At 34.1% G+C, this 18,920-nt stretch overlaps 3 protein-coding genes across 4 annotated transcripts; 2 read left to right on the top strand and 1 right to left on the bottom strand.

Annotated features, from left to right (window-relative positions):
• The first annotated feature begins 536 nt into the window (after positions 1-536).
• LOC114722380 (protein LURP-one-related 15) lies at positions 537-12,897 on the top strand. 2 transcript variants are annotated; one of them, XM_028908414.1, is made up of 4 exons: positions 537-567; positions 10,305-10,638; positions 12,104-12,331; positions 12,432-12,897. In XM_028908414.1, the coding sequence occupies exons 2-4, from the start codon at positions 10,378-10,380 to the stop codon at positions 12,573-12,575; spliced, it is 633 nt and encodes a 210-aa protein (XP_028764247.1). In that variant the 5' UTR covers positions 537-567; positions 10,305-10,377; the 3' UTR covers positions 12,576-12,897. The 2 variants fall into 2 exon arrangements, with proteins under 2 accessions (XP_028764247.1, XP_028764238.1); XM_028908405.1 differs by lacking the exon at positions 537-567 and having other exon boundaries at positions 10,262-10,638.
• Positions 12,898-13,650: 753 nt separating this feature from the next.
• On the top strand, positions 13,651-16,278 carry LOC114722400 (uncharacterized). Its single transcript, XM_028908436.1, has 4 exons — positions 13,651-13,786; positions 14,218-14,460; positions 15,027-15,100; positions 15,932-16,278. The coding sequence occupies exons 2-4, from the start codon at positions 14,245-14,247 to the stop codon at positions 16,017-16,019; spliced, it is 378 nt and encodes a 125-aa protein (XP_028764269.1). The 5' UTR covers positions 13,651-13,786; positions 14,218-14,244; the 3' UTR covers positions 16,020-16,278.
• Positions 16,279-17,108: 830 nt separating this feature from the next.
• LOC114722339 (regulatory-associated protein of TOR 1) lies at positions 17,109-18,630 on the bottom strand. The gene is made up of 3 exons (XM_028908352.1): positions 18,371-18,630; positions 18,102-18,186; positions 17,109-17,959 (listed from the first exon to the last, which is right to left on the bottom strand). Coding segments are annotated over exons 1-3 (426 nt in total). The 5' UTR covers positions 18,373-18,630; the 3' UTR covers positions 17,109-17,620.
• Between the last annotated feature and the right edge of the window lie 290 nt (positions 18,631-18,920).

Raw genomic sequence — 18,920 nt, forward strand, 5'->3', positions numbered from 1 at the left:
TCTGATACGAGTTATCTGCAACATTGAAAAAGATAATCTTACTGCTATTTTTTGGAGATTTACTTCCTCGAAAGAGGATGGTGCTTCTATGTTGTGGTGTCAAGGATACAGTTTAGAAAAAATTGTGGAATACTAGTATTTGTTTTACAGAGAAACCAGTTTCCGAAACTAACAACTTGGGAAAGAACTCTGATCAGTTTGGACCAATTCCTGGAAAGCTAAAATGACGGATTCAACATAAAGAGAAGGAAACTAAGAAGTAAATGGTGAAGATGGGAGGCTGTACCTTGGAGCTATGGTGGTTGCAGTGAGGAGGAAGAGGTGATGTTCATTGAATCTATGGCGTGGGGATGGGAGATTAGTGAGTTCAGTCTTCTCTTGGCTTTGTGCAGTATGGCATAGTATTGATGGTGTCTTTACTCTCCGCCAGTTGCAAAAGCGGGAATATCTTTGAACTTTTTCAAAACATGTTTGTTCCGTTGTAAGGTTTTCAGTTGAACCACCAGTAATTTATCTTCCTTTTGTCCTGTCAACTTTTTTATTTCATTATATATATATATATAGATGGTGTGGCCTGTATCATGTATGACCCAGTTAAAATTTGTATCAATAGAATTTTAAAAAACCAATTCTATTATTCATAATTTATGAATTATGCGACTTTTTAAAACTTTCATTTTTTGTATATAGATATATAGAAATGATTTTTGGGAAATTTTATTTTGGAAAAATTGCCTAAAAATATTATAAACAAATATGGTGCTGAAAATATAAGAAATGAGTTATGAATATTATGGTTGGTTAGAGTTTTTATATTATAGAAAGATATAAATAATTTAATGAAAAAGTAACCAAAATTATTGACTATTTTATTTGTCATGTTGATGTCCTTGCTCAACCAGGCTATCATTAAAATTTTGTGTATAAATATTTATCAAATCATCCTCAACAATAAAAATTTTAATGAAGGACTTTTCCCCCAAATTTTCCTAATTTTTATTAATATAAATGTATTTGGTTAAGATTTATTTTAAAATTGTTAAAAACAACAAAAAAGAGCAATGCAGATGCCTTATGGACAGCACAGGAAATTAATGTCCAGTACGCAGCAAAACGGCTAAAAGACCACTTCAACGCACCGGGTTTAAGCCTTAGCCCATATTAATCCCACTCACTTGCCAGGCAAAGGCCTGTTGGGCTAGTGGCAATACTGGATTCATTAATCCTTTACCCTATGTTGGTCCAAGGAAAATAAAGTTATAAATTTTTTTAAACGAGTTTGATTTAAAAAATCAAGTAAAAAATTAGTTTTGCATGATAAATCAAGATTCAAATCTCCATTAGGAAATGTGTTCACATTTAACAATGCCTTGAACAGGAGGATTATCTTTAATGGGCGGATACCTATACATAGTAAAAAAAATTAATAAAAAGAAGATATAAGATAAAAGAGTAATAAAAATTAATTCAAAAATTGTAATCCCACTTTTTCAATTTTCCAGATGGGTCTCATTAAAATATTTTCTCCCTACTCCTTCCCTCCATTTCCCTTATACTGAACCGATCCTTGGGATTCTAGAATTTATTTTTAGAAAAATAATAAAAGGGAGAATTACAAATAAAGACCTCTTGAATATGTAAAATTATAATTTAGGACCCTAAATTTAAAAAATAGCAAATAAGGACCTGGTTTTACTTTTGCAAATATAAAATGTGAGTAAAATGTCTAAAATGTCCCTCAACCAAATAACAAGTTCACTTTAGCGAATGACATCTTCAGTAGACCAAATCATAATTTGGCTGAACGTATACCAAATAACGAGTTGACTATGGAAAATGACAAATTCACTTTAGCAAATAATAACTTCAGTAGACCAAATCATAATTTGACTGAGGGATATTTTAGACATTTTACCCACATTTTATATTTGCAAAAGTGGAACCGGGTTCTTATTTGTTATTTTTTAAATTTAAGATCACAAATCGTAATTTTACATATTCGAAGGTTTTTGTTTGCAATTTTCCCAAAATAAAACTCACCTTTGTTGTTCTGTTTTTTTAAAATCAAAATCAATTTCGAGTTCCAAACTGGCCCTCAGTCATTTATTGTTGAGGTTGGGATGTGATGTGTTGTGCTGGTTATGATACGCATTGTGTGTCTGGTCCTTCCTGTTATTATTTGTATTCGCTAATTGGTAATTTCTAATACATGCAACCTTTTCATTCTTTGTTTAGTATGTAGTCGGTCATTTTCTGATCACAGATCTAATCTCGTTTTCTTACCTATATTTTCCTGAATAAATACCTAGATATGGATTATGGATAAACCACTTTATGTAATCTAACCATAAAACGTTGTCGTCGGCTTGGCCAAAAATAATTTCACTTTAAAGCTATTCATAACCAGAAAATAGTCATCAAGTCAGGTGGCAAGGCTGGGTAGAGTGTAGGTAGAAGTTAAATAACTTGTAGAATTAATCGATAGTATTTAGTCATTTTAATTTCTTACATATTCATTTCTTCAATTGTGATATTTTATATATATTCTAAATATAGTCTGGTTATAAACTCATCTCCTACGCAATGCAAAACTATATGGCATGGGCTAAACTAATGAATGGTACGGTTTGTCAAATTAATACTCACCTAATTAATGATTTTTGTGTGCGCCAGATGAATTCACAATTCAACTATAATAAGTAGGTATTATAATTTTAAAAGTGGGACACAACAATAATTCTGATTCACTGTAGAAGATATGATGAGGAAAAATGAAGATCTTGGAATCATTTTTCTTTAACTTTTTCTCTTTGATTGCCCAAAATCATCAATCATGCATTTCACTTCCAAATGCTTCGCGTCCCTACATCCAAAGCCATATAATTTAATTTCGCTGCCAAAAAGCAAAAAAAAAAAAAAAAACCATGTGAACCTTTTGGTCTCAACTCTCAACTGTCAAAGCAATATAATCCTCTTTTCACATCTTAATCAGAAGTTAAGCATATATGTGCAATTCATAATTCTCTTTGTACATATATTGTCAACAACTAATGATATTACCTTAATGGATAAGAAAAAGCTATGGGCATGATTTAGCGTAAGCGATCATGTATATGAATTGGGTCTCCAATAACTTCCATATATACTCCAAGCTTTTTGAGTGCATCGATCCTATAGAAAATTTAGCAAAGCCGTCCAGAAAGTCTTCCCATTTTGTCTAATTAAAATAGATTATCACTGTGATTGTACCGGCAATTAATTATTTAATCTGCATAAAGGTTTTGAGCTTTCTGATTAAACAATTCAATCAATTCATTTAACACATTAGTCATGGGATTTTTTTACTGAAAATAAAAGAGAATATTATATATGTTCCTCATCATAGCGCTTTGTTCTTAATTAATTATAACGTCATTAGAGGAACTCTAAACTAAAAAGAAAAAGAAGAGACTAAAACTTAAGAAGTCGGAGCACGATGCATAATCAGAGAGGGCACCTATGACCCTGAAATGAAGTTCGAATATAGTTCATCAAAATTACTCGGACAACAGTTAACTATTTATGATTTTTCAAGATAATGAAATCTTCAATATGTAAGACAAGCCAGCACTTACAAATGATCTGTAGTGACTGGATTTCTTTTTGATTGCGCATAGGTGTTTCTTTCAATCAAATTTACTTTCGAACAGTAATAGCAATATACAATTAAATTAATGCTGATAATTGCACTCATGAAACTGGCAATTAAAAGCACACAAAATATTTTTATTAAGATGTAGGCCTCGCAAATTTGTTTAATTTAATCCCACTAAACATTAAGGTAAATTTTATTAGTACTATATGGCTCCACTATTGGACATTGTGCCCTAAGTGATATGCCCATTGATCAGAGTGCTTATTGGCACCCCACCTACTTCCATGCCTGTCTCCCTCATCCTGATCGATAAACAACTCATAAACCACTAACCTCTCTGCTTATTTAACTATTTCTTTTAGAATGTGATGTCAAGTGTAAGTTTACAAAATTGACATGTCTGACTAGAATAATTATAAATCTCAAAAGACATTCCAAAATGTTTCTTTCTTTTCAAATATTCCCACTCCTGTATCTCACATTTTATTTGGTTTGATTTGTCTTCTACTACTCACATCATTGTCAGACTCTCAGTGGAGTGGAATGCCAGATCAATGGGGTCAAATCCAACATTTCATTTGGCGCATAAAAACAAACACGCTCTGGCCAAAAGCATTTAGTTAATATTAATTAACTTAATGGAAATCTTAATCACAGTTAATGCAAAGTTTGATGATATTCTGTTGTTTTGTTGGTACTCATTAATGTGTAATTTCTCTTGGACCCAGAAGAAAAAGTTTGACTTTTTCAATTCAAGCGCTCTCAGATCGTGATACATAGCTAGGTGCCTAGGCGTACAATGCCCCACCATTGCCAGCGTTAACATCAACACTATAATAAGCCCTTTTCTAGAAGCAAAGATTAAATATATAGCACCAATCTTTGTGTGTTCGTGTGGAACAACAAAGTTGTTTCTAAACGCTTATAACTCTGCAAAGACTTGAAATTAGGTGGAAGATTATTACGAATGGGGTGTAAGAACGAATATAGCTAGATAATATGTAGACTTAACCATAGCGAAAAAGCTGTGAGGGGTTTCGCTTTCTTCTTAACTGGTCTTATAAGGAAATATTGGTCCCCTCTAAATTATTGGACCAGCTTTTGATGTGAATTTCGTTTTTCCTCAGAGAAACTTAAACCACCATAAGAACAGCGGTGTTATAATCCAATTAAACTTGGAGAGTTTTGTCCTAGCCCGAAACTCAAGATAAGTAAAATGTGAAGTGAGATTTGAAAAAAGGAAGGAAGAAAATGCTTCTATGAACTTCTTGACCAGAAATGATGAACAAGGAGGCCACTTGAGAAGAACAAGGTCTAGTAAAACGCAATGATTGATTAAATGCAATTATGAAGCTTTAAAATCCTCACCACATCCACACAACTTGCCTAAGAGAGAGATAAAAAAGAATTATGAACAAAGGCAATTTCTTTTGTGCAAGAACTTTACATAGTTTATGACATACTCAAGTGGGAAGCATGATAATTAAACTCAATATAGATGCCATCCAGGAGCACGCACTAACTTCAGTTCCTATCATTAAATATATGGTAAAAAGAATAATAACGCAAAAAATGGCATTTTGTGTAATCTATTTCACTGCCAATTAATCTTCAAGCCGTAAATTAGAATTACAATATTGTAATAATCCTGAACAAGACTTCGAGATATATATATTTATATCTGTGTGCGTTTTCTAAACCTTGTAATTTTCCTCCTCCTCCTCCTCCTCTCAGTTGCAGTGAATTCTTGGAAGGAAAATGTCGCCGAACGTCAGACAAATCAATATTTCTGATCATGACAAGCAACGGGGCAGGCACATCGGCAACCATGATTGGTTCATCAATATTCAGATTTCACTTCATTTAGTTTCATTTAAAAAGATAAATGTTCTTGTTTTAATTCTTCTTTTTCATAATATCTTTAGTAAATGTATGTGATCTAACATTTTGCCTTATTTTTTCATTAATTTATTCGACACGTACACAGCATTTTACTTTTCCCATATATTATTCTTTTCAGCATTAATTTAGTTAATGAATATTGTACCATATCTTGTCTGTTCTGCATTGCGTCTTTGAAATCCGTAGTCAGGAGCTAGTGGGAAGGAAGTAACTTTGCACTTAATTTTTCTACTTCCTCCTTTAATTTGACAATTTACAATATTAAATATTTGTCAAAACAAAAAGAAGGACGAGTAAAATGTGCCCGTTGAGTGATTTTCAAATAGGATCTTACATATATTAGTCAGCAAACTAACTATTTTGCTATTTTTGTTTTCTATCTTAAAACTACATAGACATCTCCAGACCCCCGCTTTAGTTTATAATATATTTTCCAAGATGAAAACAGTTCAGGTGGTGTCAACATAAATTAAAGTAGGATTATATATATTTGGTATGATGGTGGCATATATTAGGTTTACACCTGCCTCTTTGGCTGAATTTGGAGGCTATATACCGGCCAGTAATTTATTTTAAACTAAACTAATTGCTGAGCAGTACGTGGTCCTATTTATATCATTTCTCACTTGTGAAAAGTTGTTTGGGTTGCAGGCTCAAAAGGTCCCACCCCCAACTAAGCCTTTCAAATTTCCTGCTCTTTCCCATACCCATCATCCTCCTTTAATTTAAAATCGCCATCCCTGTTGCCCCTTTTGATATATATACATGAGTAGGCTTCAACCACTTGTGATTGCATATAGATGTATGTCCCTTAATTCACCATGACTTTCCTAGCTAGCTAGCTAGCTGGACATGATTAGTCTTTCTTCCTTGTTTCTTCTTCGACTCTCTCTGTGTTAGACATCATCAAGGTGCATGCCGAGCAAGATGGAGAAGCAGGGCACGTGCAATGCTAACTCATCAACCACTGAAAGACGTTCAGTTAGGTGCAGTGAGTTAGTCTTTCATGTGCCCATCTTCCCCATCATGACCATAGCGCCTTTGTTATAGCATCTGGAAAGCTGCGCTCAAGGAGGACCGGCCATCACCTGCTGCTTGATGCTCCATATCCACGTTGAAGGTGACTCCACATTAATTGTTTTCATTTTCATCTTTCCTCTTCTTATTATCAGTTCTTCATTATCGGCATTAGATCTTTTATATGATGAGAAGATTATTGGAAATAATATTACAAGAGGGACCTCAAAATCTATACTTTTAAGGCTCTTAATAAGTCAGTGGCTTGGAATATGGGGGTGAGTTTTTTTAGAGTACATTGTTTTAATAAACATGACATGTTAAGCTAGAGGTATTCACCAAATGCTGCATAAACGTTAAAGAAACCTAGATATTATTTTCGAAAACACACTGTTTCAGATCTGATTATATATCTAGCTCCAGTCTTTGAAATCAATGAATATATGTGTTAATTCGAAAAATAACAAAACTAAAATATATACTAGCTTCCGGTTGTCTCAACCCATTCTTACAGAGAGACTTGCATAGAAAAAGAACTTGTTATTTTATTGCTGAATTTTGTTTGTGTGCGCTCGCTGACATTTGTAAACTAAGACGGGAAATAATGGATCTAACAATCTAGAGACTACTGAAATTGCTAAAGATAACCATGGAAGAATGGTGAGTGGTATATCATCCATGTGGCAAGATTATATGGCAGCTCATGGCAAAAGGGGAGCTTCTAGTTCTGGGTTCATTTCTCTTATAGAACAATAACCTTAAAGCATCTATATAATGTCTGGAGAAAATGTCATTCTCACCGAAGCACTGCCTGGTGACTTGACCTGCATATGACTTTTATAATAATGAAAACGACCGAGGTGATTTATGAGTCAGTGGCTCATTTATCTATCCTTCACTAAGAGCTTAAAGCTTATCATTGTGCGCACTTGTATAAAGTACTGATCGATGCTTTGCTACTTTCTCTCATATGCCATACCTCATATATATAAACTTCTTATTCTTTTTCCTTCCATTAAAGTATAAGCTTACTAAAAATTTTGTTGTTCAAAATCAGAACAGCAATCAGGTAAAAGCAACAGCGAACCACGAGAAATAATCATTTATGCGTATTAAGAGCGTCTATATACATCTTCGTTTCTTGCACCACCTTAGTTATTAGCGTTAAGCGCTAACTCTTCAACACACAACTTCATCAAGTAATATAACCTTAAGGAAAAGAATGACCGTATGTGTGTATATATGATGATTATAAGTCAATTTGTATGCTGAAAATGAGAGATTCATAAAGTTCCACTTGATCCAAACCTAAAAATTAAAGTGGTAAAATTAACTAACTGAAAATTTGAATGTCCCTAGCTACAAATCACATACTGATAAGTCTTTTTGTTTCAGCAATAATCCTTGAGGTAAACTATAAAGAACCTGTTCCTTTTGTTATACAGACATGGGGCCGCGGAAACAGATGAAATAACAAGGGTTGTTTAGCTCGTGGGACAGGATAATTAATTTTGTGGGTTACCGAGAATGTTTCCTGATAAGAATTCACATTGTCTTCGGTATATGTTTAAAAAAATATCTTCTTACATACGGACGATATTCATGGGAAAATGATATGATATACTCATATACACATACAAAAAGCCCCATTTTGATTCCCGCAGGTGGGAATATGCTGGATTTCCCTCTCTATTTGGAACATAAATTTCAGGTTTTTGTGAAGCAACGTGAGAACGTCATGCATGTGTAGAAGAAAATTATATTTTCAGAAATCTAAACAACGTAATATATCTATATAAGGTTGGGAAACACAAGAAATGGTCCTTAAAAGGCTACTTTTGGAGAGGTTTGAATTTTCAGCGTTAGTTATTTACGCTCCACCTTAATTACTATGTGGTTGTCACATGATGCTTGGGTGAAGCTGTGCTGTCCTTAGTGATTACTAACTCACATGTACATGTGTGTGTTTACACACGCGCGCGCGCGGGGCAAAACATGTATCAATCAAACTTTTTCTAATTTCTTCTGGTTTACAGTACCAAGGAAGTTGCCTTTCAGCCTTGCCCTAACCGGTTACTCCCTCCTCCGTACTAAATATATGACTTTTTTACTTAATCTCACCAATTAAAAGGGAAGAAAAAAAGGCACTTTCTCTCGCCAGGGAAGTTTCTTTGCAACCGACAATTTGTCACATACTCATTCTGTGAGTGCTATATACGTAGATGTGCATGCTTAGTTAGATGATTGATTATATATTTAGGTAGTTATTCTGTTTTCTAAAGTGATGGATCTCTTCAGATTTTATCTTGAGTTTAATTTTTTCATTTTGATGGCGTTATTTATTCTTTCTTAATTTTTCTTTGATACTCTAAATAATCCATGGGAATATGGAAAATAATATTTTCTCGAAAGCCAGAATTGGTTTGGCTTTAGAATCCATATGCTTGTGTAAGCAGTCACCTGAAGCCGGAAAAGCTGAAAGTGGAAGAAGCCTGAAAGCACTCTTACATTAGTGCTTATCGTGTTTAGATTGATAAGCCTGAGTGATATCACACCCATTTTTAATTTTAAAATGTCATTAAAATTTTAAATTTGAAATCATGTAGGAGTGTGTGGTGACTTGTGTGTACGTATTGCTGTACTGATAGAAATACGAGGTGTTAAAATACAAGTATTATTTGCCCAAGACCAGAAAATTTTGATATACACATACATACATATATATAATTTTACATATAAAAGACTGGACTTAAATGTTTTATGTAAACTATAATGCTTAATTATATAATAGGAAGCTAATAGATTCACTTACGATGGACTTGTGTGCATAAAATGAACAGTTTGATGATATATTATTAAATTTTGGGAATAAAAAATATTTACACATGATATATATATTTTATGGCATGGTGCCATCAATATTTTCAATCTTGAATCAATACTTATGGTTTGTAATCGTGGCTAAATAAGCAAATAAAATTCTTCACCAATAATTTAGCTGGGAACTTGTAAAATATATAAATTCCAAAAGCCGCTCAACCACAGAGTCAGAGTGCGGCCACTATTTAGTGTTGGCAAAGACTAGTTACTTTTTCATGATAAAGTATATGTGACTGAGATTTAATTATATTAATTAAATTAAATACAGCAATTTGCAAATAACATCTTTGACTTTGAACATTCAACAAGGAACCCTCTTTATTTTCTAATTTATGCAAATAATCCCCGAACGTTACTTTATTCATTACTTCATTAACGGAACATAATGTGGCATTTAACAAAATAACATGCCAACCAATAGTGAGGGATGCTATTTGACCAAACTTATAAGTTTAAAGAGGGTTGTTTTTTCAAATTAATTTTTTTTAAAATTTAATAAGATTACTTGCATATGATTAATCTGAAGGAAGATATGTATATATTTTAGCTTGAATAAAAATGATTTATGGATCTAATATATCTGAAAATGTTTTATTTACTTGGACTAAAACCTTTGCGGAGATCGGAGGCAATCCCGTTGAATTCAAGGGCCTCACTGTGTGTGGCCCAAAACAAATGAGCCGTATTGTCCATTGCGCATTCGGCTGCATCAATTTGTCACGAGACTGCAAGACTTTTTTGGCCCCCAAAAGAAGTAATACTAATGGTAATAACGGTAATAACAATAATGATACTTCCTTTTTTTTTTACCAGAAATAATGATGCTTCCTTAATCACTGGATTCAGATCCTATCTATATATATAAAAGAAGAGAGCTGGATCTCAGAGCTCGAGAGAGAGAGAGAACCGATAAGCACTCTCAAGTTAAGGCTCCCCTTAACAGCATGGCTTACCCACCGGCACCCTCTGCCTTCGCCTCCGCGCCGCCCAACACGATCGCCGTAATCGGCCCCCAATACTGTGCTCCGTACCCGGTGGATCTAAGCGTTGTGGAGAAAGTGATGTCCATCTCCGACGGCAACTTTGTGGTCGCAGACATGCAAGGCAACGTCGTCTTCAAGGTTAAAGGCTCTCTCTTAACCCTCCGTGACCGCCGTGTCTTAATCGACGCCGCCGGGAACCCCATCGTAACTCTCCGCCGGAAGGTTTGTCTTTTTCCCCATAATTGTTTTCTTTCTTTCGTTTTGAGTGGTCCTGGTCCCACTTATTGATCTTCTCGCATTTGGAAGGGAATAGGAATATTATTTAATTATTCACTTCAGGAAATAGTGATGTAACATTCCAACATGGTCATTTGATTTTATTGTGATAAAATGATTTAATCGTGAGTTACGAAATTGAAAACTTAATATTTTTGTACATCGTACCCATAAGTTATAATCTTTAAAATTATTACACATACTCTGTAAGGTTGTTCTTAACATCTTTTTTTAAAAAGCATTATTGCTATTTTCGGATAAAAATATGTTCAGAGCATTCGAACACTAAGTTATAATGTTAGAAAATATCAATGATATTTTATTCGTGTGATTGTAATTACATACCCTTACGTAAAAATTTATACTACTTTCTCCTTTAATATAAAATATCGTTTGAGTTTTATTTTGATCATAAATATAAGATCTCAATCTATTATATCTCTCATATTTATATATCTTTATAATAATGATAGTTCTAACTAATACACTTGATTAACAGGGTATCAAATAACTAATTTAACTTATTTTCTTAATGTACTTAAATTAATTAACTAGGTGTTATATTTAAGATTGGAGGTAATATTTATTATGTCGTAATTAAATACCAATGCTGTGGGCTTCCTTTGCTATACAAAATAAAACAGCAAAATGATTTTTAGAACGAAAATGTTTTTATCTTCCAAAATAAATAAAAAAATCGTTTTTAAATATTAATAATAAATATACTATATATCTTGCTTTAACATCGTAAAAAGGGGGAAGGGAACTTTTGGCCTTTCGCCTAACTTGCAACTTGGTCCCTATGTTTTAATGGCAGTCAAATTGGTTCTTATGGTTTCAAAACATTAAAAAAAAAAAAAAAATGGTCCTCATGCGTGGAGTATCATATATTTCAAATGAAATGTGTTCACTAATTTTTTTGCCTTGTAAAAAAAAAACTACTTTTTTTTTGTTGCTAAAAAAATGTATAAACTATTACTACTGCTGCGCAAACTGATAGAATTGAATTCATTGAATGTTTTGAAATCATTTGCTTGAACATATTTGAAGTATGATGACCATTTATTAGATACTTCAAAATTATAAGAATCAAATTGATACCAATTAAAATATAAGGATCAAATTGCAAACCGAATAACACATCGGGAACTAGAAGTTATTTATTTTTCTCACATAAAAAAGGAGTCCTTTTTCTATTCCGGGTATGAAAGATTGGACATAACAAATTCAAAGAAGTTGAGGGTGTTGAGCAGCTAATCAGAGAGGGAACAATATTATGCACAGCCTGTGTGAAGCGAATATGCACAAGTCATAATCATAATCCCAACGAAAGTTTAAAACTAAAATTATGAATGCATATGGTAAGTATATATGTATACAGTAATGAAGAAAGAAAGAATGATTGTTGCAGATAATGACGGCACATGACAGATGGCAAGCTTTCAGGGGGGAAAGCACAGAAGAAAAGGATCTGATCTTCCAACTCAAGAGGTCGTCCTTAATCCAATTTAAGACCAAATTAGATGTGTTCTTAGCAAATAACACCAAGGAAGAAGTCTGCGACTTCAAGATCAAAGGTAGTTGGCTCGAACGTTCTTGCATTGTTTACGCCGGTGAATCTGACACCATCGTCGCCCAGGTACGTACTTTAACGTTGTCAAAGAGTGTGAACATGATGACTTGATCAATTAATCTATGCCCTGAATTGTGTGTGTTTGTTTTTTTTTTTTTTGGGGCAGATGCATAAGAAACACACAGTTCAGAGCGTATTAATAGGGAAAGACAATTTCATGGTAACTGTATACCCCAACGTCGATTATGCATTCATAGTGGCTCTCATTGTGATTCTCGACGAAATTAACGAAGACGGCAAAGAAGGCTAGAGACTTGCGGCAGTGTTTGATGCTCTATGTACCTTGGGCACTATTTATAATAACAAATAATAATTAAACTATCACTTGTCGTAATTTACAAATGTACCCTTGTTGTTATGGGTAAGGAGGTAATAATTGCTTTTAGCAGCTGGTTGCCCCTCACTGCTGCCACTGAGTATATAAGATCTGCGTGCCTTTATGGATGTTTATAAATCTTAAAACTCTTTTCTTTTTTTTTTGGTTTTTCCTATTCTGGTGAGATATGTCATGTTGTAATAATAAATATCTGGGGCTGTTTTCTATGCTTGTAAGCGTTGTATTTCTCCCTCCTCTTGTATCGGGTTCCCTTACAATCAATAGTAATATGTATCCTACGCAAAGTGTTCTTCTTCTTCTTATTATTATTTTTAGATGAGTGACGATATTCACAGATAGGTGGATACCATTGGCTGAGGCGTCTGGCCTTAAAGCTAGAGCATCAAGTTAAGAGATGAAGAAATTGGTGGTGTGTGATTTGATCTTCGCAGATGGGATTTGGAAGGGAAGGTGGTTGGAGGAAGAGGATATTAGATTAGCAGTGGTCAAATCTGATGATAAGGAAGCATGGCTGAGAAGTAGAGACGGTGAATACTCAGTTAATGAACATCTCAAATGAACTTAATGCCTGATGAACTGCATTCTCAAATAACTATAAACAAGCTAGCATCCGAAGTTGAGATTTGAACGGGGGAAAATTATGACCAAACTATCTGAAATAAAAGTATTTAAATATTTAATTGAAGTCAATGAAATGTAAATGGGAAACATTCAAGCATTAATAAAGGCAACTTATATCGTTGATCCTTTAGTGTTGCCTTTTTTTTTTATGTAAAAAAAAATCATAAGAATTAAGTACATTTTATCATAAAATTTACAAAACTGTTATTTATACTGAGAGACTTCATCCAAGTTTTCCTTTCTTTTTTGAAAAAAGAAGTCTAGTTCATAAATAAATTAATCAAATCGGGTTGGCAAAAGAATAAATAAATAAACTAATAAAATCAGGCTTTTTCCCTTCTTTTTTTTTTGTTTAGTTTTGGGGAGAGGATCAATACGGAGCGTTTGGGAGGCAGCAGCAGCTGCCCCTTGAAGTCGATCAGAAATCAATCTGGAAGCAACGCCTCCGCAGCACCGTCGACGTCGAGTGGCCCTTTCTGCTGCATACTTCATCCTTTCTTATTGTAAGTTATTATTTTCTTATTCCGCCCCATTATTAGAACTGATGGCTTATATATCAACTTAGGGATTATGTTTGTACTTTCAATTTGGAGAAATTTCAACTGCTCCCACTGTGTCTGGTTCTTCTACCACTTGCTTGCTCCGGTCTTGCTCTCTAAATTTCTTTTCGAAATCATAGCCTCTGTGTGTCTCTTCTTCCCTTCGCTTATTCAGTTGCTTTCCTCACTCTCTCTCTCTCTCTCTCTCACATTCTCTATCCATCTCCAATTTTTCATTCTTTCAATCCATTTCCTGCTCACTTTACTTCCACTGATAATATTCTTCACTAGTCGAAGTGTTTCGTCTATATTCCTCTTTCCAATTCCGCAGATATTATCGTCAATTTTTTTGTGGTTTTGTTATAAAAATTACATTTTTCTTTCGTCTTCCGAAGGCCTCTTGGTGGTACTTGACAAAAGCAATGGCCACGAGACTTAAATTGCTTGGGAACGCTGGAGGGAGAATGGCTAACATGTTAGGAATCAAAAGGTGGATGCATTCCAACCTTCATCCTGCACCTTTATCGGGGAGCATTTTCTACGGGGCTACATCACGCCGTTTCGCTTTGCCTGAGTTTAGCTTTCCCAGCTTCTCTTTTGGGGACTCTATGGAGCTCATGGCTGTCCCAAAAAAGAAGGTGCTGTGTTAACTTATCTTTCATCTACCATTTATTGCTCTTAATGGGAGCTTCATTCATTTCAAGCTCCCTTTCTTTCTGTCAATTGATTTTAATGTGTGCCGTATCAATCGATATATTATGGAAATGTTATATTCTGAATGATTGATTCTAGTGTCTTATTATTACCTCCTAATCCTATCTTTAATATTACCTCCGTTTCTAATTATAAGACCTCGTAACTAGAGGAAGTATAAGATCAGGGCTAATTGAAAATTTAGTTTGGTCCTAAATATAAGACCTCGATCTGTTTTGTTTTCAATATTTATCCATTTTGTTCCCGAATAATCCCCATAGTGATTGCACACATTAAAGAGGTTTAATCAAGAATGCACATAATTGATGAGGGTATTTTAGGAGAAAAGAACATCAATTTCTTACAAATAACTAACTCAACTAATTTTCTTAATATCTGTAAATAGTTATCTAGTTCTTATATTAAAGAACAAGTAGTATATTGCATATTGTTCTATTATTTCATTTTTGGAGTTGATTCTGTTTTTTCAATGGCTTTATATCTGATGTAGGTCTCTCGCCATAAAAGAGGAATAAGAAATGGACCAAAAGCTTTGAAACCTATCCCTGTGATAGTCCGATGCAGGTAAGCTCTAGTTTCTTTCTGAATAATGCTATCTGAGCTATGGTTACCATTCTGTGTGTAAATTCTCACGTATAGGAAATATTTGGGCGTTTTCATCATCAAATTTTGTGGAGTCTTTATGTTCTTTTAATGTGGTTTTAAAGTTCGTTTCATTGCGGTGTCTTGCTTCATGCACATTACATAATCTTGCTTATATCATAATTTAAGGGAGTGCTCGGTTATGCTGGAAATAGGCAGATGAAAAGGAGAGTCAGAAAAATGTGGAGTGAAATTTATGCTTGCTTTGTGCAATTTAGCAAGTGAATGCAACTTGTTTTAATTCTAACCTATAAGCATACAAGCACAAAGGGACGAAAATCGATTTCTCTCTTCAAACCAAACGCAAGCCATCAACAAATCAACACCATAACAGGATAAAAAGCAAAACTTTACCATCGTACTCCAGTTTTTCTCCCCTGCCCAGTGCCAATGACTTCTCTCACATGATATAGATCTAGCTTAAGATTGGAACATAAAACAAAAATGCATTGATAACTGACAGCTGCTAATAATACGGGAACCAGTAAATTGCTACAAATTCACACAAAATCATATTGTGTACTATTCTCCTTGAATGGCCAGAATAAGTTTTACTGAGACAGCCATAGTGCTTGTGAAAACTCTGTGGGGTAGGCTTAAGGGTGAAATGAGGTACAGAAGAATGAAAATAACTCTTATATATGTTTGACTGAGAATGTGAGTTGAGATCTAACGTGTCTTCCAATTCTCATTAGTTTCAAGTGCATGTGTGTTTTTCTGAGTCAGCGGTGATTAATGTAAATTCCTTTGCAGAAGTTGTGGCCGTGTGAAGCTTCCGCACTTCTTCTGTTGCAGTGGCGATAGAAGTAATACAGGTGAGCAAAGTGGATCGACCAGCTAGTCACGGTGTCTACATCTGAAGCAAGTGTTACTCTAGCCAAAGCGATTACATGTTGACTTTCCTCTTGATCGTTAGCTGTTCGGGGGATTTGTAGCGTTGTGTTTGTTTTATTTTATTTCATTTATTAACATGACCGTGGTTTTCATCCTTTGGAAGCGGTGAACGGAAAGAGTTCTAGAATTTTCGAGTTTGTGTCTTGCTTGCGTTGATATTTCTAATAATACAGTCAAGGCAAAAGGTTAGCTATTTCTTGTTGAAATATTGTCAAGTTAAAGCGAACCATTATCCCCAAGAAGGTTTAAAAACAAAAAAAAGAAGTTAAAACAACATATTACTCTAAATTATCATTTACAAGTTTTTTAGGATTATTAATACAAGTTACTTGACAAAATATTTAAAATGTTAATTTTTCAGGATGCGCTTTTCGTTGGGCCAAAAAAATAAAAGGAGGCCTTTGTCTTTATATGCAGAAAAAATGACTCTTGTCCCTAATATAAATATTAGTTAAAGAATATATATGGTTTTAAATATAAAATTTTGATTCACTTTTTCCTGTTCTGGTTATTATTTTCTCTTAAAATAATTTACCTAATTTATAATCTAATATTACTTTAAAATGTTTTCAAGTAATCATGTCACAATTTGCTATAATTAATCAATTTATTTGACTTCTTTATTTTACCCAAGTTAGTTAAAGAACCTAAAGGATAATATATAAAAAGAAGTAAATGATTTTATGAAAAAATTAAGATACAAAATTAGTTTATTGGAATGAAATCAATAATACTGTCGTTTTATTTTTTAACTGTTATTTTCCATTTTCACGTTTTGCTCCCCCCCGTATTTTGCATTTGCAAGGGCATGTTCTTTTTTAATTGAAGGTAACAAAGTGTTAGTTTTAGTGTTAATTAGAGGCATATTAAATAGCTTTAAATTGACATTATTATAACAATGAGCATATTCCAATTTTAATTAAAGATTACAATAGTGTCAAATTTTATGTTGTTTGCATGTTAAATAGTTTCAAATAAACATTTTTGTAATAGTGATTTTCAAGATGCTTTGTGAGTTATAATTGATGCTAGTTAATTGAAGAAAAGCAAATAGACACAAGCTTAAATTTAATTACATGTTAGCAGAAACAAGAATCGAATTCAACATAAATTACAATCATGAGTGGATAAGCCCCACATTTCAGGAGACAATCACACCTATCAGCGGCACGAGCTTATGATTTCACCTAAATAAATATACACAATGGGCAAGAGTGCGAACATCACACAGCAGAAAGGCAAAACAATAGGGGATATTTACACAAAGAAAATGACATTATTTGCCAAAGCCTCCAACCAATATTCAGGATTTTTCTTCAGGACCGAGTGCAGCTGGCTCCCACGGAGGCTAATGAATAAATTCCATAGACGATCAGTAGAGTGCATCCTACCCAATATTTCCAGATGTATTCACAGCTGACGGGTGCAGCAGCATAGCACGATGATTCAACCGTGTGTATGGTGCTCCTGATATCATGTTTGTACTTTGTTGCAACTACGCAGAGAAGAGAGAACCAAAAAATATGATATCATGGGCGATATGTTGATTCATCTTGCTTGGGTGTTCTCATCAGCATAGATGCTAACACAAGCATCTGCATCACCAGCGGCCAGCAATACTTGGTATGGATGAAAACTGAGACAGCTGACGGAACCAATTTTCTGGGCCATCAAGGTTGGATAATATCTAATACAGCCTAGTTGGTCACCCTCCAGGCTAAAGACTTTGATGATTTGTTTGGCTGAACCACTGGCTATAATCGGAGCATGTCTATGCACTGCTAAAGCTGTAAGTGAGCCCCTGTGAGCATCAATAGTGAGATAGGCATCTGTCTGATTTCTGATATCAAGGAATTGTATATCCCCTGCCTGAGAAGCACTGACAATCTGAAGGGAAAAACATGCCATATGATTTCATCTTCCATGTTAAATCAAAATAAATATATTGCGGGCCATTATTCCCCAAAAAGTGTAGCAAGATTTACAAATTATAGACAAAGGCATGCAACCAGCAAGATATTCCTCTTACCTTTCCTGGATCTAGTCCAGGTTGAAAGCTGATCCCCACAACCTTTTCTACTCGTTGTGTGTGGGGCCGTAATTCACAGACAACCCTAAGAACATCATTTTACAGCAACAAAGATTAGTGAGGCAACAAGTGGCTTGTATATACATCATTCTAGGACTAACTGAAAAGGACAGGTCTAAGTATCAAGATACACCTAACCATAGAGAAAGTATTATAAAACAGAAGCCAACAATCATGAAAGGAGAAATTCATTAATCTGAGAAGCTTACATTTCCGGTGTCCTGACATCATAGAGTCTTACAGAACCATCAACAAATCCAGCTGCAAATTGTCCCCCATGAACTTGAGATGCAGCCTGAACATAATGTATGATATATCAGTGAAACAGGATTTAGATGTGTAATCAGCATAACACATGGTACAAAATAAAACTGGAAGATAAAGGAATAAAGACAACGTGATCTGTTCAAAGGTTTGATGGAAAAGAACAAGTTGATTCAGGATATTGTAACAAGCTTAGTTTTCAGATCTGGAAAGGAAACCTCAAGTGGCATCAGAGTTTATAAGACAAATTATAACCAGTAATGAGAGATAAGTCAACTATGAGAACATACAGTGGTTAATTAAAATAAATCAACATAGAATTTGGATAAGGATACGATACATCTGATTCACCATTATTTAAAAATTACATTAAAATGCAAATTCTAATAATCTATAGTGTAGATTTAAGTTGATGTTTTCTTGGAAAAATATACTTGTACTTCAAAGCAGCACCTTGGTTATTCCTCTCGACTTTATGGATAAAGGCTGAAAAAA

Source organism: Neltuma alba, unplaced genomic scaffold (genome assembly GCF_004799145.2).
Source record: "Neltuma alba isolate B1F8T4 unplaced genomic scaffold, ASM479914v2 tig00002347_pilon, whole genome shotgun sequence".
Lineage (NCBI taxonomy): Eukaryota > Viridiplantae > Streptophyta > Magnoliopsida > Fabales > Fabaceae > Neltuma > Neltuma alba.

Bases quoted from the DNA above. Each gene is read 5' to 3' on its own strand.
- LOC114722380 (XM_028908414.1), top strand. From the start codon at position 10,378: ATGGCTTACCCACCGGCACCCTCTGCCTTCGCCTCCGCGCCGCCCAAC. The intron at 10,639-12,103 runs GTTTGTCTTTTT...TGATTGTTGCAG, and splicing joins TCGTAACTCTCCGCCGGAAG to ATAATGACGGCACATGACAG. The intron at 12,332-12,431 runs GTACGTACTTTA...TTTTTGGGGCAG, and splicing joins CTGACACCATCGTCGCCCAG to ATGCATAAGAAACACACAGT.
- LOC114722400 (XM_028908436.1), top strand. From the start codon at position 14,245: ATGGCCACGAGACTTAAATTGCTTGGGAACGCTGGAGGGAGAATGGCT. The intron at 14,461-15,026 runs GTGCTGTGTTAA...TATCTGATGTAG, and splicing joins TGGCTGTCCCAAAAAAGAAG to GTCTCTCGCCATAAAAGAGG. The intron at 15,101-15,931 runs GTAAGCTCTAGT...ATTCCTTTGCAG, and splicing joins CCTGTGATAGTCCGATGCAG to AAGTTGTGGCCGTGTGAAGC.
- LOC114722339 (XM_028908352.1), bottom strand. The intron at 17,960-18,101 runs GTAAGAGGAATA...TTTTCCCTTCAG, and splicing joins CTGGACTAGATCCAGGAAAG to ATTGTCAGTGCTTCTCAGGC.